The following is a 26184-nucleotide window of genomic DNA, read 5'->3' as shown; positions in this document are numbered from 1 at the left end:
GTAACCCAGAGGGCTCTAATATGGTATCTTCTAGATGTTGTCAGACTACATCTCCCATCATCCCCAGGCAACATAGCCATTTGGGATGATGGGAGTTGTAGTTCAGCAACATTTGGAGGGCGCTGTGTTGTCTATCCCTGCTATATAATGCAACAAGACGTTGATCTCTACTTTCTGTTTTTGGGAGGTTGGTATGAGCTTTGGCTTTGAATCCATAGATGCCTATATAAAATATGATTCATATTTGTTTATTGTTGCATTAATTTCTTTGCAGCCATATTTTTAGACAGGTGTTGGTTTTAAGTACAGTTATCAAGACATATGGATTTTATTAAATCAGATTTTTAAAAGATAAAAGCACTGCTATAAGTCACTTTAGATGGTTGGGGATATTTGGGCTTCGAAAGCTGAAGTGCTCAAGGAACAACAATTTGTGATAAATATTCATCAATCTGTCACTCAACTCATGCTGCTTGTAGCACCTGTAGCTCTTCATAGCCTTTATACTTGATGTTTACAGCTGAAACATCTGAGTTAATGAGGAGTTCATTTGCTATGTATTTGTGTTCTTTAAAACAATAAATATTAATTCGGTTCCCGCACTTTAAAAAATATATATGACAGACTAAGGAGGTGCACTGTCATGAACTAGGAATGCTTTATGTTGATGTTGTGTTTTGAAACCTCCTCTGCACATGATTGTAATGCAGAAAGTTACTTTTTTATGGTATCGTTCTTATGATTCATAATAATCCTGTCTTGCAAAAGTGTCAGTGGAAATACAAAAGTCTAAGCCTAGATCTCCTTTCCTGCCAAGTCTGCAAGTACAATACTTTAGCCACTCAACAAAACAAACTAGACATAAATTTGCCTCCTGGGTGGCAGAGAAAATGAATATAACTTGGGGAAGAATCTACAGTATACATGGGGTGCTCATCTGGCCATCTGAGAGCAAGTTCACAGGGCCAGAAATGCAGAAATACGAATGGGATGTGGTCTGGGACAGGCATTTGGCCATGAATGTTTTGGTAGTATTTGTTATCATATAATATTGCTCTCTCATCCCAGGGAATCCTAGGAACTGCAGTTCTTTGAACCGTCTGGAATTCTCTAACAGAATTCTCAGGACCCTCAGATTGCAATTCCCAGAATCCTTTGAGGGTGCTAACAGTTCAAATGATCTAAAACTGATATACTGTACACCTGTAGCGTATTTTCACCCTTTTGTTGTCATCTTACTCTTACAGAAGCAACACGATGTGGTATGGCTAATACAAGGCTAGGCTTTAAATGGAGACCCTCTTTCCAAGCTTCCTTGCTCTCTACGGCTTTGCATGAATTGCATGGCACTCTGCAGATTTTATTGTAAGCCAATTTGCTGGTTTAGGTTCGCATCCCACCCTTAATCCATTATCTCTGCAAGCATTTTATATTGCTGCTATATACAGGACTAGTGACAGACTCCTGGACCCTATTCCCAAGCCTGCTGCCAACTACCCAAGACAAAACTTTCCAATTATATGTTCCTAATTTTCTCAGCCAGTCTCCACTGCCTGACTCCTGTTCAGCATTTAAGTAATTGAAGAATCCCAAATTATTTCGTGGTTAAGAAAACCTGGAACCTGTTTTCTCAATTGCTCAATTCATCTGTTTGTACGATACCTTAAAAGGCAAAGTTGGGGTGTTTTTCAGGGTTTACAGTGGTGTCCCAGTATGTTGGCTGCCATTCCCAGCCCAATTAATTTCAACCAGTATTACAGTGAGATGGTTCTACGTCAAAACAAACAGGCGACTCACTGCAGCGTCTTTTATAACTCCATCAAGGGTGGGGAATCTGTGGCCCACTGAGTGCTGCTGGACTACATACAACTCCCAACATACCTTACCACTGGCTGTGCTGTCTGAGGCTCATGGTGGAAGTTCGATTCCTAGCAACATCTGGAGGAAGGCCACTGATTCCCCCCCCACACACACACACAAAAGGACAGGAGGGGACATAGATATAGGCTTACTTATACATTACAGATGTGAAATTAGAAAATAGACATTCTACTCTAAATACATCTCATCAAAGTGAAGAATTCTCTCTTGTTCTTTTTTGCCAAATCCTTTTTATTCATTTTCCAAATCAGCCACAAATTAAGGCAAATTTAATTTCCCCTAAAAAATTGTTTCCCACACTCCGTTCTTGATGTGCCCAGAGTTTCTTCTTGCTGTTCAAGAGGTCTGCTGTTGACAGACAGTTGCAAAACCCCTTCTTAAGATTCTTTATCTGTAAGTTGGACTTGCAGCAGATAGCCTTTCAGTTTGCATGCCCACCCTAGCCCAAACTCCCATCTTATCCTCAGTTGAATGAAAGTGCCCTCTGACACCCTAGGATGCTCCGATCATCTTTTCCGTAAAGGCTGTTTGGGAGGAAGCCCACAAGAAAACATGCTTGCCTCCAGTAGAGGCCGCTGTGGTAGGGCAGAGCCATCCTCCCAGCACCAACAATGCTACACTTTACCTGACTGAGATGACCATGGTGCTGTCAAGGTCAAGGCTGCCCAGATGCACCAGTGGGAATGCCAGATTAGCTCCACTGGTGTATCACATGGTCCCAACTTCTCTGCTGCCCAGAGCACAATTTCCAAGCACAATTCAAAGTGTTGGTGCTGTCCTTTAAAGCCCTCAATGGCTTTGGCCCAGTAGACCTGAAGGAGTGTCTCCACCTCCGTCATTCAGCCCAGACACTGAAGTCCAGCTCTGAGGGCCTTCTGGCATTTCCCTCACTACGAAAAGTGAGGTTACAGGGAACCAGGTAGAGGGCCTTCTCGGTAGTGGCGCCCGCCCTATGGAACATCCTCCCATCAGATATCAAAGAAATAAACAACTATCTGACTTTTAGAACACATCTGAAGGCAATGCTGTTTAGGGAAGTTTTTAATGTTTGATATTTTTAATATTCTGTTGGAAGCCACCCAGAGTGCTGGGGAAACCCAGCCAGATGGGGTGGGGTATGGATGGATAGATAGATAGATAGATAGATAGATGATAGATAGATAGATAGATAGATAGATAGATAGATAGATAGATAGATAGATAAAGATAATAAAGCTGGCTTCTGGAGGCAGCTTAGCACCCAAGTTTGCTATTAGTATATTCTTGTATTGTTGCTCTTAGGCTATTTTTACCTAGTTAAATTGTTGGCTTTAGATCTGAGTTTGCTGTTTTATATCTGCTTGTATAGAAATGGGAGGGGGGATTAAACAAATGAGAGTAAAAGTAGAAGCTGGAACAGTGAAGAAGTTTTCCCCGATTTGGCTAAATTAATTTAGGTTGAGAATTGTACGTCCTCGGGGAAAGAACCTCCTTGCTTACCAGCTGATGGAAGGTTTGCTTTTTGATTTATCAGAAGTCAGAATATCGCCTTAGTTATAAAATTAGTTGGAAGTACTTTTCCATTCTTCGAGACTGAGTTTATTGTAACAATCAACTGCAGATCATTATGAGCATGAACTTCTAAGCGGAAATGAGGCGTATTCACGGTACGGAAAGCAATCAGTGCTTTGCCATATTGCCTGCAGCCATCCTTGTAGTCGGTGATTCTGAAAACAAAATTAATTGGAATAATTTGAACATTATGGAGCAAAAAAATTAATTGGAATAATTTAAACAATGTGCAGATTGTTGCAGACAGGAAGTACCTAAGGGGGACAGACTGAATAAAAAATGACCACCCTCAATATATGTTTACCATCAACACCCAACGCCTAAGCTGCTCTTGCTACTGCTTTTTTCTTAGAGGTGGTTAATGAAACAAGGCCAAGGCCAACATTTCTGCTTCTTCAAATAATAGGGGAGAACGACTGGGGGGTGGGGGGATGTGAAGACATTGCCTAATAACTGAATCATGATCTTCCCTATTCCTTATGAGTCAGTGACCATATGCTAGGTAGGTGAGCAAGAGCAATCTGTGAGGGACAGATTGAGAGCAGTGGTTCCTAGTGCCCATTGGGAAGGCAAGGAGCCCAACAGCAGTTGGAGTCAGTGCCAATGGCAGGCAGAGCCAGCTAACTGTACTGTTCTCCCCATCCTCCTCCCTGCTGAGTTCTACAGGGGCAAAACTAAGAATAGTGAGGAGGAAACGCGCAGCCAGAGCAACCTGTTGGACTCATTGTAAGTAAGATGGCAGGCAGGAGGGGTCTGGTTGAGATTCAGCCACATACTGACAAATTCAAGCTGTGCAATTCTAGCAGAGCGGGAGGTCTTGTGCAACAGTCCTTCTTCCCCAAAAGTTTTTGCAGTAAGGAAAGTGGCAGGAAAATGCACCGGAATCTGTGGAGTCACAGATGCTTTGACACATCACCACCTAACCCTGCTTCAAACAAATCAGAAGGAACCTTCATTAAATATTGTGGGATCTCCTTGCAAACGAATCAAGACGAAAGCTCAACGGGAAACACCCACAGTTAGAATAAATGCCTGGATGCTGGTTTGCAAGTAAAACTGAATTAGTATGTCACGAAATGATGCATGTCTAAAAAGTGTGTCAACAACATGCGAAGTTTAGAAAGCTCTCGTCTATGTGGTATTTAATGGGAGATTTTCTGTGTTTCAGGAGCAGTGCACAAAGCAGCAGCTTTGAGATTACAGTTTCTCTCTTGTATTATTTTTTATTAAAAAAATAAAAAATAAAGAAAGCAAAAGGAAGAGTAATTAATCACCCTCCTTTTGTCTTGTGTGAAGACGTTGGTGCTGTGTCGCCAACCATTATTGTGCAGAGGCCAGCATTATATTCATGAGGCAGTCCAGAAGATGGAGAGGCTGCCCGATAGCGGTTCCATTTTTCAGTGATTAACTTTCCGTGCTTTGATACATAAAATGTAATGTCACCCAAAAGATTTGTTAGTCGCCAGCTATTCTTTTCTACTTGTCTTGGGTTAGGCAGGGATAAGAAGGAGCTCCTATCCATATCTGTTTTACCAAATGCACAGCTACTGAAGTATTTTCTGTCAGCGTATTAATCAAGGTGGGGACCTTAAGGCTCTCTAGGTGCTGTTGGGGACTACAGCTCCCATGAGCCTCAGGCAGCATGGCCGATGCCCAGGGATATGTAGTTCAGGAGAATCTGGACAGCCACAGATTCCCACGTATATATTTTATAATCTGAAGATTCCCAGAACACTAGAAAGCAAAAGGGGAAACTATCTGATGTGTAAAGGGGGGGGGGATATGTCCCAATATTCTACACAAAGATATGCATGTTTAGACAAAGAAAGGCAATTGCCTAGCTTTTTGACTGCTGGACACCCATTACCTAACAACAGTTATGCCCTAAGGAAATGTGTTAGTTTATTTCATGGCTGATCTCAGAAACGGCTTTGCTCTTGTAGCATTTGAAAAGCTTCAACTTCAGGATCCTAGCACCAGGGCACAACTTACCCCTTCAGGCCGGCAACTGGACGCAGCCCCTGCCATCATTTCCAACATTCATTGCATTTGACGCTATAGAAAACGCTGTGTGATACATTGCAGTAAATAGGAGTAAGTCGATTCCAATATTCTTTACTGCAATGGTTTTCCAAACAGTGAAGGGCATGAAGGTCTCTCTGGGCAGCGTAGGCATATGGAGCAGGAGCTGCAAAATTCCAGGGAAGGGATAGTATCCTGAGACAGGTAGAAACTGTGTTCCCCATAAGCGAATATCTGTGTAGGTGGAATGTCCCCTTAGCAGAGCCTCCCCTTCCACCCCGACTCACAAGAGATTTGTCGGGATGGCCTCATTCCCATTACGGCCTTCTTCAATTTCCCTGCTCATTATTTTAAGGGAGTGTCAGAAAGGTGCTGTTCCAGTGCTGATGTTGGGATAAGCATCCTGATCTACAGCTCCTTGTGTGCAGCATGTATATGACAAGATCCATGGATCTTGTCAAAGAAGCCCATTGTGATGGGGTGGCAATGCACACCTACCTCCTGACAGTTGGGTCACTGATGGTTACCAGGAAATGGGGGGGAAGGGGGGAGGCCAGACCACAGGAAGGTTGATGAAGTGCAAACACAACAGCAGGACCCCTAGATTAGCACCACACTGACCTTCCCATTCCGTCATGGTCCCAGTAAGCAGCAAAGACTTACTTTGTAGAGAAAGAATTGGAAATGTGGGGACTGAATCCAGCTCTGCCCCTGAGCTATAGCCCATTCTCTGTAATAGCTCATCTATAGATCTGGCCCACTGTTTGGAAGGAAATAAAAGCCCCACTAAAAACCAAAAACCATTTTTCCAGAAGTGGGAATCACATGCTGATAAACCCATGGGTTTGCATTTTTACCCCATTTGCAGTTCTTGGCCCTTTCAGAATGGAAACCCACTATAGCATGAGGGAGTAAATGCAACTTAAAGTTGGAAACGTGAGATGTGGTGGTTATTTATTAAAGCAGACTTGGCTATTATGTACACACGCACATATACACATACTGGTGTTCAAGCTTGAATTCACACCATAATTAAGCAAGACCCAATATTTGCAAGCTTCAGTAATCTAAAGATCATGCAATTATTCACAACAACCCAAGAGAACAGGGGGGAGATGGAGGCAGATTTATTAGTATTTATTAGTCTTAGTAGTGGCAATATTCCTTCCCATAATTACGAGCTACACATTTTTATTTTGGCTGAAGGGATTTTGGCTAGTCATTGTAACATATTTATGTATGTTGGTATTATTATAGATGCCCTTACCTTTGCCTGCTTTTTAAGTATTACATTTGTGCCCCACGCTTACTTCAAAGAGTACATACGACTGCAGTGTATGTTTCTACATCTAAGCATCACAACAACTCTTGAAGGGGATTTGATTGAGAGAGATTTGAGAGAGGGTCTTGGCTCAGTAGTAGTAGTTCATTTGCTGTGCATGGAAAAGTTCTGAAATCTAGAAGACCTGCTTCCAGTCAGCATAGACAGTACCAAGCTAGATGGACCAGTGGTCTCACTTGGTATAATAAGGCACATTTCTATTATCTATGTCCCATGACTTGCCCATGGCTGCCCTACCTGTGCACATCAGGGACTTGTACCTGGACTTCCTGGCCCAGCTCCAGTACTCTGAACCTAATAGCCACATGAACCTAATAGCCACATGAGTTTTACTTTGGCCCTCAGGCTCACATACTTCTGCTTCCTGTTGTACACTGTCATCCCTCCCTCACTTCCTAATTCCAGCAAACTGTGCTTGCATTACAACCACGTGGAGCAAACCCCAAGCCCGACATGGAAACTGGTTTCTAACTGTAGTTTCCCATTCTGAGTTGTGAGCAAGGTGTTGTTGTTTAGTCGTTTAGTCGTGTCCAACTCTTCGTGACCCCATGGACCAGAGCACACCAGGCACTTCTGTCTTCCACTACCTCCCGCAGTTTGGTCAAACTCATGCTGGTAGCTTCGAGAACACCGTCCAACCATCTCGTCCTCTGTCGTCCCCTTCTCCTTGTGCCCTCCATCTTTCCCAACATCAGGGTCTTTTCCAGGGAGTCTTCTCTTCTCATGAGGTGGCCAAAGTATTGGAGCCTCAGCTTCAGGATCTGTCCTTCCGGTGAGCACTCAGGACAGATTTCCTTAAGAATGGAGAGGTTTGATCTTCTTGCAGTCCATGGGACTCTCAAGAGTCTCCTCCAGCACCATAATTCAAAAGCATCAATTCTTCGGCGATCAGCCTTCTTTATGGTCCAGCTTTCACTTCCATACATCACTACTGGGAAAACCATGGCTTTAACTATACGGACCTTTGTTGGCAAGGTGATGTCTCTGCTTTTTAAGATGCTGTCTAGGTTTGCCATCGCCTTTCTCCCAAGGAGCAGGCGTCTTTTAATTTCGTGTCTGCTGTCACCTGTGAGCGAGGTATGGCTTAAATAAATGAAATAAATGAAATACTTTATTGTCACTTGTACAACTTGTATACAGTGAGATTACACGAGCACCTCCCACTCAGCTCTCTTAGTCTTAATTCCCCTCGTTTACTGACGCACACCCACCAAACCCAAAAGTCACTTGCCCTGTTGTTATCTTTTCATTCAGCAGCCTAACAACCCACGGATAGAAGCTGTTCTTTACCTTGTTGGTGCAGCTAATCATGCTTCTATATCTTCTGCCCGAGGGCAGGAGATCAAGAAAGTCCCGGCCAGGGTGTGAATCATCCCTGAGAATTTTCCTCACTCTCCTGAGGCAATGTTCTTCCGCAATGTCATCCAGTCGATTCACGGGACATCTTGTGCTGTATTCAGCACCCTTCAAAATAAATCACCGCCTTCAAAATTCAACTGTAAAGGCAAATGATTGTTTGTCGGAATAGCCTGGAACTGAGAGGAAATAAGAGGAAATATATAATTTCTATTACACCGTTCTCTCCAAGGAACTCAAGGAGATGTACATGGTTCTCATCATCTAAACTTCATAACAACCCTGTGAGGCGAGAGGCCCCATCTTCTCAAGGGGATTGAGGGGGCCTGTGTGTGGTGCTGCTCAACGCCCTGACATCACATGCAGGGGAGGCAAAGCTGAAGGCCCCCTGAATATTGAGGGGACTAGGACCCCTCAGAAAATATGGGGGGGGGCTTCCTTATCCCCTAGGAGTTGGTGCAGCTGCTGTAAAGTAGGTTAGCCTGAGAGGCAATGATTGGCCCAAGGTCACCCAGTGAGCTTTGGAGTCAAGTGCGGGGATAAACACTCTCTAACCATTACACCCAACTGGGTCTCTCTACTACACCACACGTACTGAGCTAAAATGCAGAAAAGTGCAGAAAAGTGCAAAGATGTTGCATGGGTCCATAACATGTCAGGAGCAGCATCTACAACAGGGTGACTCAAGCCACATTTTTCCTTTCTAAATGTTCTGTCACTGGGTGGAGAAAGTGGAAGAATCAAACCTAGATTTTTAGTTATGCCGATTAGCATGTGGCTGCTACCTGCAGCCATGATAGTTTTTCAGAATGTACTGCCCTATTCCAGAATGTGCAAGTTTTAAGGGAAGTAATCCTGGCTCCAAGGTATGGATGTCAGAAAATTCTAACGAAAATGGAAAAGGAAGTAGGAATTGCTGCAGTTTGTGTGTTCGTCTGTGGCCAGGATTGAAAGAGAATGCAATCAGTATTTATTTGTATCATTTACGAATAATAATTAGTGGTAGGATTTGTTGTTGTTTTTAAAAAAGAACATACTTTCAGTGTTTACACTGAAATGAATGTAAGTTACATAACTTCAGTTAAATAGCAGAAAGCGAGATAAATGACATAGTATTTGGCAGAAGCTGAACTGCAGCAGAACAGAAACAGGCTGCTTGTGATCAATACAGGCCAGAATGGAAATTGCTGCTCTCTCATGTCCCTGCTTCAAGGAGGAGGGATGGAAACAGGAGTGGGCAATGGAATAGCCTGCCAGCAGAACACAACAAATTGAAAAACTGGATAAGAGTATTCCTCACTGAAATATTTAGTATAATACTAAAGTTGTACCTGTTTGCAGTGCAATTCCACATCTGGTGTGCATTCAGCCCATAGCTCTGCCACTTCCCCTCTATATATTGGTCGATAAGCAGCCATCAGATGTGCGTATATTTAAGTGTATGCAGCTGTGTATTTGTGGAGTTTCCCCCCTCTCTCTTTCTGATGGAGGTGGCAAGCCTAGTCTTTGCCAAAGCATACTCCATTTCCCCCCACAGCAATACATCATTTGAGCTGGCACAGGTGTGCATTTTGTTCCTGTATCCCTCTTCCTAATCCATCTTTAGCAGATTTGCTACCTAGATTGCTTTGCCTCCATTGTTTCGTGATTGCACAAACAACTTCCTCACTGTCTGCCAGCAGGTCTCTCTCCTCCCCCACCTCCCACCACAGTTTCTAATAATCTCTGGTTTAGTCTGCATGAGTTGTAATAATCTCTTTGCCTCGGTACACTCTTCATTGTTCAAGTAGGCATCTGTTTTTCTCCATGCTGATTAATCTGGCACTGAAACCATTTCCATCTTCAAATCTGTTGCCAGTTTTAAAATGAGAAAGCCAGGCATGGAGTTATCCAATATTACACAAGCCCATGGCCTGTGTAAGAAGAGTTTCATAAATTAATAGAGATCTTGTGCCATGTACAAGTTCAGATTTTACAATATTTCAAACGGATTTAAGGAGATCATTTTGATTCCAGAATTGTTGAGTTAGTAAACAGCACTTTATTAATAATTGGGGCAAAATACTATTGACCCTCATTGTTTGAAGGATACTATTCATGCTATATTGTTAAGAAAAAAATGCATTAATTGCATTATGGCAGGTATTTTATATTTTTTTAAAATGCTAGAAATCCTCAAACCATAGAATTTGAAAGTATCAGAACACTATATCCACCCTTCTTTAAAAAATGTTTTATTAATTTCCCAGAATACAAAACAAATAATAGACAATCATTGCAGTTTTGGTCTAGTGCCAGGTAAGTTAGGAATGTTACAATAATGCAAAAGTCTATTGTATAGAGCTATCCATGCCATAATGTTGCACGTTGACAAAACAAAGAAATGGAAAACATATTACATCAAAATGATTGTGCTTGAACATTCCCTTGACTACCCTATGGTGTGTTAAATGCCCTGATAGGGCGACATCCCAAACCACTTTGGGTCATCTTGGCTTCACTCCTCGGCCAGGTTCAACAGGAGATATTTTGAGATCTTTCAGAAATAGCTTGGCCTTTCATCCCCCGGGTTTAGCAATTTCCCCTTGTGCTGCACTACCAATTTAACAGAGAAGATTCTGAGTGCTGCTGTAAAGGGCTTGAAAGCTCAGAATCACTTTAACATCTGAGGATGTATATGTCTTGAAATATCTCTTTTTGTTCGTCATTGTTTTGCAATGCTTTTTACACCTGCTCTTTCTTTGCAGTACAGTTCAAAGCACACAATGATATCTCTGGCCACTTCTTCATTGCAAGAACTTGGGCCTGCTACTCTGTGTGCTCTTTCAGTACCCTCAGCAGTGACAGCAATTCCCATGTTTAGTCTCTTAAACCATTCCTTTAGAGATTTTGCCTCTCCCCCAACTTCTGTTTCAGGGATTGCCCTCAAACAAATTCCCTGCGGTCTCTGTTCAATTACTTCTCTGCCCACAACCCAAGGGCCTCAATTTTTAAAATGTCTGTCTCTGCCTGATTGTCCAGGCCCATTCACGGAGGTAGGTCTGTTGATAGCTATTTCTAAAGGGAATCTCTAGGTCCAGAAGCTGTACAGTGGTACCTCAGGTTAAGTACTTAATTCATTCCGGAGGTCCGTTCTTAACCTGAAACTGTTCTTAACCTGAAGCACCACATTAGCTAATGGGGCCTCCTGATGCCGCCGTGCCGCCGGAGCACGATTTCTGTTCTTATCCTGAAGCAAAGTTCTTAACCTGAAGCACTATTTATGGGTTAGCGGAGTCTGTAACCTGAAGTGTATGTAACCTGAACCGTATGTAACCTGAGGTACCACTGTATTCCTCTGAATTCTAGTTACTGAGGGATAAACAACAGCGAAGGGCTATTGCTTGGTTGTGAGCTGCTCAGAAGCATCCATCTAGCTTTGATGGTCTTGTGAATCTTTGCCTCTGTCAGGTCCTCATTCACAATTGCTTCCCAGGATGTGTCTTGGTTAGGCCACCAATTAGAATGCTAACCTTCATGTTTTTGCTCTGACAACCTGTACTGTGGGTCCCTGTCCTCTTGATCTTCAGTGGCCTCTTTCTAATCTTCAGATTAGCATTGCAAAATGAATCCTCTCTTGTCTTCTGTTTGGATGGGCCTCAGCCCAAATTCCTTTGCCTTCTGGAGATCCACTGTGACCTGTGGCAAGCTCACCAGGGAAGACCCTACAGGCTGTGCCAGTGCTTCCAGTCTGGCCTTTTTGATCATCTATGAGCCGGAAACATCAAGCCCAATTAGCATCCTCACACAGTTTCCACTGCAAATATTAAAATGTCCATCATGATATCTTCAAAGGAGCAGAATTACAAAGTCAAGCAATTCTCCCTTCCTGCAGCGCCATACAGATTTAATTTTTCTTTATTAGCTTCTAATTTGCAGGGTTTTGGGGTAGTCAAATGAGAAGGTGGGGGAATGAATTATGAAATATCACCTTGGGTGTTTGGCTACACCGTGGTATAAGGATATGAAGTGGCAGCATAGCTAGAGGTATCGCTATCGTTAACAGATATAATTAATTCTCACATTTAGCAACCAATGGAATGAAAGTAATTACCATATTATCTCTCCCAGCCTGCGGGAATAAGAGGGGCAGTAAAGGGCATATGAGCAGAAAAGTAGTATCTAAAATAATATTTAGCAAACAGATCTCAGAATGAATAAGGCCAGGAGAACTAAGGGCTTGTTCTTTTAAACACATTTGGATCTGGACACACATGACGCATGACTGTTCAGAGCCTGATTATCAGAGCAGATTTTTATATAAATTAAATACCCCAGAACTCACAGATAGAATGGCTATTTCTGCATTGCCAGAAAGAGAGAAGTACAATACCTAAAAAGACAACAACAAACAAGAGTATGTATGCATGCATGCAATTTTTAGAAATGATTACAAATCAGTGCATTACACCATAGCAAGACTGACTGAGCTCAGATGACCTGGGAGGTTGTTCCACCTGCTGTCCATATTCTGACTGCTAATAAGCTACTTCAAGGGCCCCTTCTCCTTGTTGCTTTTCCCTTTACCTGTTGGTGTTGGTCTGAGCATTTCTGTTGGCATAAGGGGCAGGAGTCTGATTTTAGATGATGCCATCATGCCTTCTGGCATCAACCTGTAAGTTGACTGGAACTCTGGTTAGATTAAACTCTGAATAATGAGCAGGTCAGGAACATAAACCATGGTTTGTTCCTGCTTTATTTGAACCAGCACTAGTTTAAACTAACTAGAAGTCCTCAAGTTCTTCGTTGCAGAAACTTCTGTAGTCTTCCTGGTATCTGAGGAAAAGGAAGTGGGGAGAATACAGGCCTGAGGTGCTCATAGACATACAGTGGTACCTCGGGTTAAGTACTTAATTCATTCTCGAAGTCCGTTCTTCTTAACCTGAAACTGTTCTTAACCTGAAGCACCACTTTAGCTAATGGGGCCTCCCGCTGCTGCCGCGCCGCCGGATCACAATTTCTGTTCTCATCCTGAAGCAAAGTTCTTAACCTGAGGTACTATTTCTGGGTTAGCGGAGTCTGTAACCTGAAGCGTATGTAACCTGAAGCATATGTAACCTGAGGTACCACTGTAGCACTAAATCACAGTTTAGTCTGGCATCTGAAAAGGACCAGAATATATAGCTAAGATGAAATTTGAAAGTGGCATTTCCAAGCTCACACTCTTTGGCTGTGTATGCCTTCTAGCTTTGCATACTCATTTGGTTTCAGAATCAGGGACAGCTCACACAGGATGCAAAACAACAACAAACCCAAACAAATGCTGGGCTGAATACACACTATCATTTGATGGCAACTCTTTGTCCCTGTTTTTTCTCTTCGCTTCTACTGAACAACACTGCAGCACCTTTCCTCCTCTTCCTCCTCTTCTTAATTTAAAAGAGAGTTCAGAGCAGTGATATAGAAAATAGAACCCACAGTGGAAGAACCCTCCTCTTAATTCAAGGCCAGTGGCATTTTCTTGATCATAGTAATTTATGGAGCATTAGTTGCCATAACAACCAAAAACAGCTTTTAGGGTGTCAGTATTTTCCTTTGTAAGGTGAATTTAGTGTCTAGTGAGAGGAGGGAGGCGGGAAAAACAGCAGCGTAATCTCTGCAAACTGGAGGGCTTGGCTTAATCGCAGGAATTACATGACACCTCCTAGCTCTAGATGTACATGCTATCTGCCGTCTTGCCAAAAATGAACTTGGCAGTCTGTAACCGTCTATCTAATCATGGTCAAAAAGTGATAGGATGTGAATGACAACTCTTGGGGGGGGGATGAGCATCAGATGATGGCTAGGGATGTAAAGAGGCAGCGATTTGCATCCTATAACTGGGATCGTTGGATTCAGCACTGTTTCTCTTCTGTTACGGTTTGGCTTCCACTGAAACCAACATTATTTGTCTCTTGTGGAGGATGAGGTTACCAATGGCTGCTAGTTACAATGGCTACGCTTTGCCTCCAGAGTCAGAGGCATTAATGCTTCTGAATACATTTGCTGGGAACTGCTCTTGTGCACAGATCCCGCTTGCCAGTTTCCCACAGGCATCAGGTTGGGCAATGGGCCTGATCCAGCAGGCTTTTCTTATGTTACTACATTCTTTCCTTTGTGGCTTTAACTAATGTACAGTGGTACCTCGGGTTAAGTACTTAATTCATTCCGGAGGCCCGTTCTTAACCTGAAACTGTTCTTAACCTGAAGCACCACTTTAGCTAATGGGGCCTCCTGCTGCCGCCGTGCCGCCGTAGCACAATTTCTGTTCTCATCCTGAAGCAAAGTTCTTAACCTGAAGCACTATTTCTGGGTTAGCGGAGTCTGTAACCTGAAGTGTATGTAACCTGAAGCGTATGTAACCCGAGGTACCACTATAATCAATTAAACAATCAACGACGTACTCCATTTCAGTGGAAGGGAAATGCCTGCAACAATGCAGAAAACTACTTAACTTATTTACATAACGTTTGAGGACTAAAAAGAATCCCCACAAACCACAAATACTGCTTTTACACACTTGCGTAATGTCTGTACCTGACCTCAGAAGAACATGCACATGGTGGCAGTTTCCTTTCCCATTTCCAGCAGAATTCTCCAACGTCCCTAATGTTGGGATAGGGAGATTGTGTGCTTTGTAAATCTGTGCAGCTCCAAGAGATCTAAACCATGCCTTGTTTCATTTTAATTTTCTGTTTCCAGCTTGTTGGTTATGCGGGGGAAAGCACAGCTTTTCTCTTCCAGTTAGCGTACAGGGGCCTTCATGTTTTCTGGTGACTTCTTTTCAAAGTGCACAGCAGGTTGGTGTTCAGTGGGCTGTCTGGGGACCAAGACACAACATGTGATCTCAATTTTGGGCCTTTTATGTTAGGAATTTTCCACTGTGCAATTACGTTAAATTTGGAGGCGCCTGAGAAGTGCACCTTCACCCCGGCAACAACACACACACACACACACACACACACACACACACACACACAATGCAAGGTTACACGAATGAAATAACAATAGCTGGAAAGGAAAACAAAGTTCAAAAGGATTTCTTCTCCCGTGATGGCAGGCTGCCCACATGGGGTCAGGGACTTAATGCTAACCCCGCTGTCAGTCGACTCTTGCAGCAAAAGATGAAAAGTGAGGTTTCATAAATCACACTGGAAATTATCATCCTGCTCCTACGTGGGGGCGGGGGTGTTCTTCTTTTGCACACCCATGTTAGAAACAATAAGGAACTCCTTCTGCCCCAAAATAAAGCATGAAACGAAAACCACTTTAATGTTTCTCATGATACATTTTGAAGACATCATCGCCTACAATGGTTTCCTGTTGTCGGGTGACATTGTCTTGCAGCTGCTCATGCAAATGTATCGCTTCAGAAAGGAGAGAGAGGCTGAGAAATAGTTCATATAAGAGGGTTAAACGGCAGTCTGGTGCACAGTTACCCTAGACTGTGCCCCATTTAACTCAGTGGGATTTACTCCTAAATAAACAGGGATAGGATTGCAGTGTTGCTGCAGCATTGTGAGAGTAAAGAGGATTAGATATCACATTTGTCATAAACCCAGTAGATGGAGTTTTACTATCTAACTAGCTAACATCTCTCAGGGCCAAAACAGATGAGATGCAAGCAATCTGTAACTGGATCTCCCAATTTTTATCTTTATTTTTAAAAACAAACTTAAAGGCAGTGGGGTGAAGTACTTGAATTTTCTGCAAGAAAGCATTGTTTAATCCTGCCTCTTTCCATACAGCTCAGGTGATCAAAATCTCCCTATTCCCAAAGCTGCAGGACAGACAAAGGCCTGGTATATAATGCAGTTACCTGTCCGTCTGTCCGCAATTGCTTGCATCTATTCCTTCTCCAGTCACATGGGAATTAGTGCAGAAGTTGAAAATGCCAAGTCAAAGTCAGGTGCTGCAGATGAGTCCTTTTAAGTATCTGAGATGGTGTTCTTAAGTGTTACTGTTTTCAGATGTACAGTATAACTTTTTGTCCTAAAAAGTCTAGCGGTGTCTAGATTTTCTGCCAAGGCCAATGAACAGAATCAGAACAGTGGTAGAGTACAGCGGTACCTTGGTTCTCAAACTTAATCCGTTCTGGAAGTGTGTTCCAAAACCAAAGCGTTCCAAAACCAAGGCGCGCTTTCCCATAGAAAGTAATGCAAAATGGATTAATCCATTCCAGACTTTTAAAGGCAACCCCTAAAACAGAAATCTAACATGAGTTTTACTATCTAACGAGACCATTGATCCATAAAATGAAAGCAATAAACAATGTACTGCAGTCACACAATCAGTTAATCAGTAGCTGAACTGGGTTCCACGCAGTCACAAAAACAAAACAAAAAGAGCTGCAAAAACAAAAACGCAAAACAAATAGCAAAAACAGACAAACCTCAGCGTAACACTCAGATAGTCAGCATAACACTCAAATCAGTAGTGTGTCACTTAAATCGTCAACGTAACACTAAAAATGGAGCATGTTGGGTTTCCGAAAAAAGTTTGCAAACCGGAACACTTACTTCCGGGTTTGCAGTGTTTGGGTTCCAAGTTGTTTGAGTATCAAGGCATTTGAGAACCAAGGTACCACTGTGAAGCTGTTCAGCATTCGCCTTATGCCGTAATGGCTTTTTCTGTAATGTACTAAAGAGTTACATCTACATCTTTGGGCTGACTCACATGTGAGAAGTCTAATCAGCCAGCAATTCTAGGATGGAGAAGTGGACATACACAATCTGTTCCATGACATGTGCAGTGTAAGATGCAACGTCGGTGCTCTGCACATTGTTTGTGTGATTTTTCCCCCTTTCCTCCTTTAGCCACCCCCAGAGAAAGTAGAAAGGAGAGGCCATGCCCAAGATCTTTACACAAATGAGACATGCACACTCCATGCACACTCCAACATCCCAATCCCTGCTGGCTCAATCCTCAGATCTTTGTACATTGAACGGAAGTCTGAAGGGGAAACCCATTTGCATTCAGCTGAACATGTGCAGGCTTTTCCATGCTATTGGGAACCCAGATTACACAGGGTTGCATGGAGGACGGTGTGTGTATTCAGCTGCACATGCATTGACTTCTCCTTCAGGCCTTTTCCACACAACATGCAAATGTTCGGGGGTGTAGCCTGTCTGAAAAGCGACACTGGAGGTGGGATCATTACACCTGGCTCCCTTCCCGCTTTCCTGCATTACTGGAAACTGTGATGCATAACTTCCATATAAAGCTGCTGAATCCACCTGGTGTAAACCAGTCGTTTGAAGGTACAACACAGCCTTCACAGCCCAGTCCTTTGATTTGAGCCAATAACAGGTGAATGTTTAGAAGGGGTAAAACTAGCACAGTTGCAGCATTACAGAAATCAACTTGTAACGACATCGCTTCTGTGTTCTGGGCTGCAACAGCATCACAGTTTTTCAGGATCAGGATTCCAAAATGTGTGCCTATGTTACTGCTTTACGCTTTTTTCCTTCTCATGCATACATTAACAATGGGTTTTCATAACTTCCTCCTTCTCCTGCACAGCTGATAATTCCCACACAACCACACACCATCTTCCAAGTCTCCATTATATGCAGAGACAGATGTTTCAGTCTTATGAATAATCAGATGTAGATTAACTAACTGAGGTGAAAATTCACCTCGCACTCCTCTGGCCCACATAAAAGGAAAAAGAAAGCAAGCATGAAATTAATTTTATTTACCGGTAAATGATAAACCAGAACATGAATTGTGATGATGCGAAAATAAATTAATTTCAGCAGTCTTCAAGTAAGTCAAGTTAAATGTCAGGTGTGTACCCCGGAAATATTTAATAGCTGCTTTTCCTTGCAACTTCATGAAGGAAACCCAGAGTTAGCATAAGACAGAATCCAGTCCTTCAAGATTTCTAACTGTGCAGACCCATCTAGTTTGTTCAGATGCAATACTGGAATGGATGGATGGAAGCGAGTGAGGGATGAAGGACAAAAAACGGCTGTTGCATTTCATTATCATTTATTTAACATGTATGTTCTTAAGTTCCTTAACCCCTCCATGGATGCTGTTCCCCCTTTGAGCCATCAGGAATCTTTCTGAAAATACTCGTGAACCTGCATTTAGCTTTCAACCCCTTTTAAAATCCAGGTAACGGCCTAGGAAGCTCTGTCATTCCCCTGATGGTTCTTAGCTAGTTTTACAGTGAGAAGACCAGCAAAGGGCAGAAAGCTTCCATCAGTGGCAGATCAACACCCTGGAGTGTTGCATGTCTTCTAGGCTGTCCCTTAAGCGTGATGGTGAGGCCCAGCAGGCCTGGCCAAGGTGCCGCAAGAAACATGTTCCGTAAACACAATCCAGAATTCCACGTGGTGCGTGGGGATTCTGTGGCAGATATGCAGGGGTTTCTTGGCAATTAAGTCAAACGTTCTTAAACCATGGGACTGGTCTTAGCACACAAAAGGTATGTGCAAAACTAGATCCCATCTTGTTCAGAAAGATTTAATTCTACTTGGCGGTGAGGGGGGGACATGCTTTTTGATGTCTCTGGCAGTATATGGATAGGCTTGCCTGTTAAGGACAGCTGAAACTCAATCGCTGTTGGACTTTTTTTGGTAGCAACTACGTGTAGAAAATGAGACATTAAGTGTGTATCACCACACATGGCGGCAATCAGATTGCTAGATATGGTGGCTATGGCCTGCTTCCATTCTTGGAGGAAGCATATGCCTCTGAATAACAGTTGCTGAGAATCACAAGTAGGAAGAGTGCTTTTGCACTCACGACCTGCTTGCTCTGCCACCAGAGTGCTGGACTGGATGGGTCTTTGACCTGTTAGGGACGTGGGTGGCACTGTGGTCTAAACCACTCAGCCTCTTGGGTTTTCCGATCGGAAGGTTGGCGGTTTGAATCCCTGTGACGGAATGAGCTCCCATTGCTCTGCCCCAGCTCCTGCCAACCTAGCAGTTCGAAAGCACACCAGTGCAAGTAGGGAAAGTAAACGGCGTTTCCGTGTGCCGTGGTTTCTGTCACGGTGTTCCGTTGCACCAGAAGCAGTTTAGTCATGCTGGCCACATGACCTGGAAAGCTGTCTGTGGACAAATGCCAGCTCCCTCGGCCTGAAAACAAGATGAGTGCCGCACCCCATAGTCACCTTTGACAGGACTTAACTGTCCAGGGGTCCTTGACTTTTACCTACCTTACCTTGGCCTGATCCACAGGGCTCTTCTTGCTTTCAGTTTTCTACAAGGAAGTTGTATCTTTATAGGAAGTGCATCATACATAAAGCCCCCTCCCCCCCAAAAAAACGGAGTTTTAAAGAGATTGGGTAGCTTTTCTTGATGAACTGTTCTGAATCGATTCATGCTAGATGATTTTGCAACTCAAACCTCCTCCTCCAGAACGGCACATTTATGGTGTCTTTGCAGGAGGAGTGATCAGCGCCCAAACCCTCAGCTAAAAGCAAGTGCATTGCATGTAGGAGATTGCAGGTTTGCCGTTGCATTGGACAACTGAATTGGGCTAGATGGTCCGGGCAGGTATGAGGCAGCCGCATATGCTCTGAGGATGTAAAATCGACCTTTTCTGGATAACGAGGCTTCTCGTGGTCACATGCCCAGAAGTTGCCTTTCCTGACGGCACTCAATTTGACAGGGGGGTCAAGCAGGTTGCAGCTGCCCCAGATATAGTTGATTCCTACATCTTGTAAATGTAAGTCACTGTCAGTCATGAACGGCAACAAGCAGGCTGATATGTCAATAGGAATTTTCTCTCTTATTACTCTCCTTGCCCAGTGAGAGAAGACACCTGTCAGGTTATCACCGGGAATATATTTCCCTCTGCCTTTCGTAATTTAGAGGCTGTTTCCTCGTGTCCTTTACCACACGCAACAGGGTGCCGTTCGCGTTTTTGCAAGTCTCCCATGCATTTGTGTCCCCCCAAAACAAGGGGCATTCTTTATATACCGTGAAAAGGTGTGTGTGTGTGTGTGTGTGTGTATAATGTGATTTCCTGCCATTTAAAATTACACCTGAATGATAAGCCAGGTGAGAAGTGCTGTGCCAGAGGACTGACCCCTGTAATGCCAACCCAAAATCAGATATACTAGAAATATTGTGCAGGGAAGAAATTGACTGTCAGATTTGATCAGTGTCATTAAATAGGCTGTCATCGGAGTACTAGATGTTTCGTTCAGATACAAACACAGCTGCTGTTTCTGATGGCTGCTGAATGCAGATAACACAGGGGGGGTTGGGGGGGGGAGAAAGTGTTGACGTGAGCAGTAGTGATTTCCGCTCCATTGTCTTGATGCTCTCTTCATCTCTCTCCGTCCCTGCTCCTCTGCCCCTTTCAGGTACAACGTGTTTGATCGCGTTGCTGTCAGATAAAGAGCTCACGGTGGCCAACGTTGGGGATTCGAGGGGCGTCTTGTGCGATAAGGATGGCAATGCTATCCCTTTGTCGCACGATCACAAGCCCTACCAGCTCAAGGAGAGGAAGAGGATTAAAAGAGCCGGTAAGCTTATAAAGTTTGGTGTTTACTTCTGTGGGCCTTATATACTGTGGGTTTATATACTGTAATAAACTCGGCGGGAAGATGTTGTTTGCATTTTTGGAAATACGGCTGTATGGAGCTTCTCCTCGGGGAGTGGAGAGGCTGGAGCCAGCCAGTATGGCCTGTAGCTAATGGGACTTGTAGTCTAGCAATTGTCTAGGTTGGAGAAGCCAGGAGCAGAGATTGCTTATTCTTTTATTCTTTATTAAATTTGTATACCGCCCTTCATCCAAAGATCACAGGGTGGTACACCACATAGAAATTCACACAACATAGAAAGATGCACACATAAAAATCTGGTAGCTTGATTAGAGAGGAAAAAAACAACTTGGAAGCTTCCAGTTCAGAATGGATAAAAACCAGTGCCTCTTCTGGCTAATGCTGCGTTATGTCCTGTGATAACGATTCATTCAGAGCAGGCAATAGTTCTCTGTGGTAAAGAGAAGAAAATGTAAATTCCATACACTGGTGAGAGAGCCCAAAGTAGTCTTTTAACAGCAGAGCACCTATTAGCAATTAACATTTGAACCTGATTATTGTAATCCAGAAGAGGAGGCTTCATTAAAGAGATGAATATTCTAAATTTTTCACTTAAATAATCAGCTGAAAGAACTCCTGCTGCTTTGGAAATGCAACTTTTATGTTATTTTTCTCTCTGTATGCTGTATTGGCCTTGTTTGGGAAGGGGGGGTAGGCGAGGGAGTTGTTCCTTTTAAAATTTATTTTTACGGGCAGCAATGGTGCCAGACATCACCAGGCAGCTGCTGAGATCGATACCTTGACAGGGTCCTCACTGTCAATCCACTGTCAATGCCCCTTGGCCCTGCCCTTGGTTTTCCTTAACAGCTACTGCTTATTTGCCTGCTTTGAGCAGTGCCTTCCTGTATGCTCAAGCAGTAACAGGTATAGGAATTAGAATGTAAAAGCTTGTTTTGCTCAAGTCCAGCGAATGGAGTAAGTGGGCTTCCCCCTTCTATCCCAGCTTAACAACTTGTGAAGTAAGTTTAAAAACAAGATTTATTTACATTGGTTCACAGAAAGGGCAGCAGCAAATCTATGCAGGCAAAATTCTTATATTTACAGTATAACCAGCTTCAGGCATGTGCCTAAGACTGGGGCAAGCAGAGGCATGTTTGCCTCCAGCGCTGGTCAAAGGGAGAGGGAGGAACCGGAAGTACTATATGCTCTTTCTCCAGGAAAGGAAGGGGAATGACATCACACAGAGCCCTCTCTATCAGTTGTATTTCTATGATCCGAGTATCTGCAGCTCTGTGGTGTTAGCTCCTTCACATGCTCACTAGCAAAAATATGCATTTGTTAGGTTTGGCTGCTCATCTTCCACAGCTTGGCCACTGGATTCTGCTGGACCGGAAGAACAAAGGGCTTCCTGTACCAATTTAAGTTTTATGTAATTAGAATAGGGGGTAGCCTTTGTTCACTGACGTACTTAGTGATCCATGTAGACTGATGCCATGTACGCAGGCCACATGGAACTGTAAAAGGTGTGCTGAGGTGTGGAGCTCCAGTTTGCAAAAACTGCATATTCCTGATATGAATATACTTTTTATTCATGTTTAACTTTTGGGTCCTTTTGACGTGAGCTCAGCATGCAGCAGTGCCAAAACCTTTTTTAAAAAACCTCCCTCTTAAGCAGAAGCTCGAAGTGCACAATATTTGGTTTTGTAATGAGGATTTCGAAGTGCTCTTTCAAAGGCAGAAACCTGAATTTTTTTTCTAAAAGGAAGTGCTTCTCATCCAGCCGCAGGCAAACACCACATGTTTTTTGTTGAGATTTCAGCCTTTGCTTCACAGAGGCAGCAGAAAGCTACTTTCCATGCATAAGAGGCGGCTGCTGAGGCTTGGAAAAGCAAAAGCAATCCTGCAAAGATGGGTCAGGGAGGAGGGGAAACCAATGGATATCAACTCTTTGCTGCGGGCAAAGGGAGCTACATGCATTGTTGCAGTTTTTAATTTCATTTCTATTCCGCTTTAAATTTTTAAGGGGGGTGGGGATCCCAAAGCAGTTTACAACCTACGTTAAAACGTCAAATAAAACAATCCAGAATAAAACATTAGAGAAGGAAGTCAAATATAAAGTATACAATTCAAAGCAACAGGAAACTAAGATATTATCTGAAGATTTCAAAACAAGACATTGCAAAAGGAGGCCAGCTACAGAATCAACATTTAACACAGCAAAGTTAACAAACAAATAAAATTTTGGCTTAAACACATGCAGAGCCATGGGAATCCTGTGGATCCAGTTTGATGGCAGTCACAGAATGTAATGGAATTTTGCAAATGGCTGGAGTCCTCCCCCTCTGCTTGCTTCTGCTCCCCTCCCCTGCCGTATCCTTTGCTTTAAGTAAGAGGCCTGCTGTTTGTACCCAGAACGTTCCCCCTTTTTCCTTCCTAGAACTCTGAAGTGTGAGGTGATTATTTTCAAAAGACTTTTCTGGATCATTGCATTACAGCTCCACCAAGGACCCTTGAGGAGGAGGAGGATCAACTTCATTTGTGTTATTTCCTTTCCTTTTTACCCCAGGGTGAGATTTTGGTCTTTACAAGTGTGTATCTGATGTGCTGCCGCCTTCATAAATCTTTTTAAATGAGTGCGAACCTCTTCTTGAATTGTGCCGAAGGGAGAAAGAGGGCTTGGTTAGAGCTAGGAGGCAGGCTGCCTGAGCACATCACTGTATGGCAAATGTCAGAAACAAAGGTTGATATTTTCTTGCTGTTCAGCAATTTGTCATATCTATTTGGCGAGCAAAAAAAATAATATACAAAACACATAAGGATGTACTTGCCTCCAGGAATTCATGTGACAACCATTTCAATAGCATTGGCTTGGATACTGACACAACCCAACGCCTTGTAGCAATGTTTGGGTATTTCAAAATGGATTTCAAAATGGAGGAAATAACTCCAAGGAGATGATCTTCACAGTCCATTCATGCAGGTTCTGTTTGTTGGGATATCAAGCCTTTTATCAGAGGAACTGGCAACAATCGTAGGCACCCGGCTTGATTCCCTGATGACCTCCCTGGCTGCATTCCCCAGCAAACGCAGGCAAGGTCTCAATTGGCGATTCTTCTCAAACATGAGAGGAACACACCCCTCTTTCCTGCCCCCCCCCCCCGGGCAGGGGAAAGAGATAGACAGAAATGTATTTACATGCCTTTATTTCTGTCTTTGCAGCGTTACAAAAACATGACTGCTCTCTTCAAACTCTAGCAGTATAGTAACAAACACTTCCTGGATAGGAATAAACGGAAGAACTCATATTACACTCTGAGCTAATTCCGGTGCTTCGCACTGTGAATAGACTGCCCCTCTGATTCCCACGGAACAGTCCCAACATTCCCATCATGTTTACCTCTCAAGCTAGCAGTTTGCAGCTGCATTGCATCCATATCGTAACACTGTTAACCATGCTACTCAATATATATATATGTTTTTCTTCTCACAGTACATCTTCCTTTCTTTTTTAATGGACTAATCCAATGGATCTAAGAAACAAAGTGCATAGGAGTCCAGCCTTGGGGTGTTACCCATGAGACAATGGTAGCAGCAATGATGCAGATGTTAAGTTCTCCTCCTCCTCCTCGTCTTCCCCTCCTACTGATATTTAGGAATATTTGCAGCACCAGCAGGTGTGTTACCTTGCCAGCAGCAGCCGCCAGTGAAATCAAGTGAGGAAGGGCAGAAATGCCATGTGGTGACATCCTGAGCTGGAAGCGAGAGAGATCTTCAACTCATGAGTTTCATTTCTGAGAGCATCTTCAAATCAGGAGGAAGCTGTAATTTCGACTTTACAGGCATTGTTATGCACACCCAACATGCACAGTTTGATAGTTCAGGGTGCCAACACATACCTTGTGTTTGGTTTCTTTAGAATGAGAGTCACTAGAGACTGGCATCTTTGTAATATAAAGTTTTTATATAAACATATATACGGGCTGAACGTAAGATGGTTGGGATCTGTTTAAAGGGACCCCTGACAGTTAAGTCCAGCTGCGAACGGCTCTGGGGTTGCGGTGCTCATCTCGCTTTATTGGCTGAGGGAGCCGGTGTACAGCTTCCGGGTCATGTGGCCAGCATGACTAAGCCGCTTCTGGCAAACCAGAACAGCGCACAGGAACGCCGTTTACCTTCCCGCCGGAGCGGTACCTATTTATCTACTTGCACTTTGACGTGCTTTCGAACTGCTAGGTTGGCAGGAGCAGGGACTGAGAAACGGGAGCTCACCCCGTCCCGGGGATTTGAACTGCCAACCTTCTGATCGGCAAGTCCTAGACTCTGTGGTTTAACCCACAGCGCCACCCACACCCAACAAATCTTGTCCCTCAATTAGGGTCCTTCCTTCCTTCCTTCCTTCCTTCCTTCCTTCCTTCCTTCTTTCTTTTCTTTCTTGGGGTGGATAAAGTCATAGCTTTGGATTCAGCATAGATGGACAAGACCAGCCAGGGAACAGGAAGAAGGCCTGCCCTCTTTAGCCCATCTTCTGAAAACATCTCCAGCTACTAATTTCTATGGCAACCAGTCACTTGTACTCTTTAGTCATGCAAAGAGATAACACAACAGACTTGTCTACAGCCAATAACTTGACGGAAAGACTGGCTTTACCACTTTAGCAGAATCCCATCTTGTAGATACAAAACGACAAGCTTGGGGGTGATTTCAAATATCACATTCAAGCTAACACACACATACACACATCCTATAATAGTACCTTGCAATGGTGGCGTGTTTTCCTTTCTTCAAAGTTTTCATTGAATCGAAGCACAAGAAGTATAGTTATAATGGAATGGTTCTCCAAAGAAGGAAACTTCGCTCTTAGCTTCACGTTTCCTAAATGGTTTCCCTGAGGAATTTTTCCTTCCTTACGTCTTAGCAGCAGAGACACTGGTGTATTATGGGGAATGGAAGGAAGGTAGAAAGGGGGCATTGAAATGTGAGGAGTGCTTGGGAAAGAAAGATCACAATAAGAAATGCAAAGCAAAACAATTTCTCTGTTTTCTAACTAGTTTTACAGCCCAGAGGCACAGAAGTGTCTGAGAACAACCTCATGCAGAAGCAATTTAATACAATATGTGTGTGTGTTTGTTTGTTTTTCTTCCCTTTAGGTGGCTTCATCAGTTTTAATGGTTCCTGGCGTGTTCAGGGGATCCTGGCCATGTCCCGCTCCCTTGGAGATTACCCACTGAAAAATCTGAACGTTGTCATCCCTGACCCAGATATCCTAACCTTTGACCTGGACAAACTTCAGCCAGAATTCATGATCTTAGCATCTGATGGGCTGTGGGATGCTTTCAGCAACGAGGAGGCCGTACGGTTCATCAAAGAACGCTTGGATGAGCCACACTTTGGAGCCAAGAGTATAGTCCTGCAGTCATTTTACAGAGGCTGCCCTGACAACATAACAGTCATGGTGGTGAAGTTCAAGAGTAGCAGTAAAACAGAAGACCAGTAAAATAATAATAATAAT

General features: G+C 43.4%; 1 protein-coding gene and 1 long non-coding RNA gene across 4 annotated transcripts in view; one reads left to right on the top strand and one right to left on the bottom strand.

The window, feature by feature from the left end:
* PPM1L (protein phosphatase, Mg2+/Mn2+ dependent 1L) overlaps positions 1-26184 on the top strand; it is a 187698-nt gene extending 161514 nt beyond the window's left edge. For all 3 annotated transcript variants that reach the window (XM_081862762.1, XM_081862760.1, XM_081862761.1), the window contains exons 4-5: positions 20496-20657; positions 25823-26184. In XM_081862762.1, the coding sequence (XP_081718888.1) occupies positions 20496-20657; positions 25823-26169 (509 nt within the window). In that variant the 3' untranslated portion in view covers positions 26170-26184. The remainder of the gene's footprint in view (positions 1-20495; positions 20658-25822) is intronic.
* LOC309342416 lies at positions 10371-16630 on the bottom strand. Its single transcript, XR_014156792.1, has 2 exons — positions 14708-16630; positions 10371-11948 (listed from the first exon to the last, which is right to left on the bottom strand). It is a non-coding gene; the product is annotated as an uncharacterized lncRNA (long non-coding RNA).

The sequence above is a fragment of the Podarcis erhardii genome (genome assembly GCF_964252035.2).
Source record: "Podarcis erhardii genome assembly, chromosome: 5".
In the NCBI taxonomy this organism is placed as follows: domain Eukaryota; kingdom Metazoa; phylum Chordata; class Lepidosauria; order Squamata; family Lacertidae; genus Podarcis; species Podarcis erhardii.
Note: the sequence above shows the minus strand (reverse complement) of the source record. Positions and strands in the feature narration are given on the sequence as shown.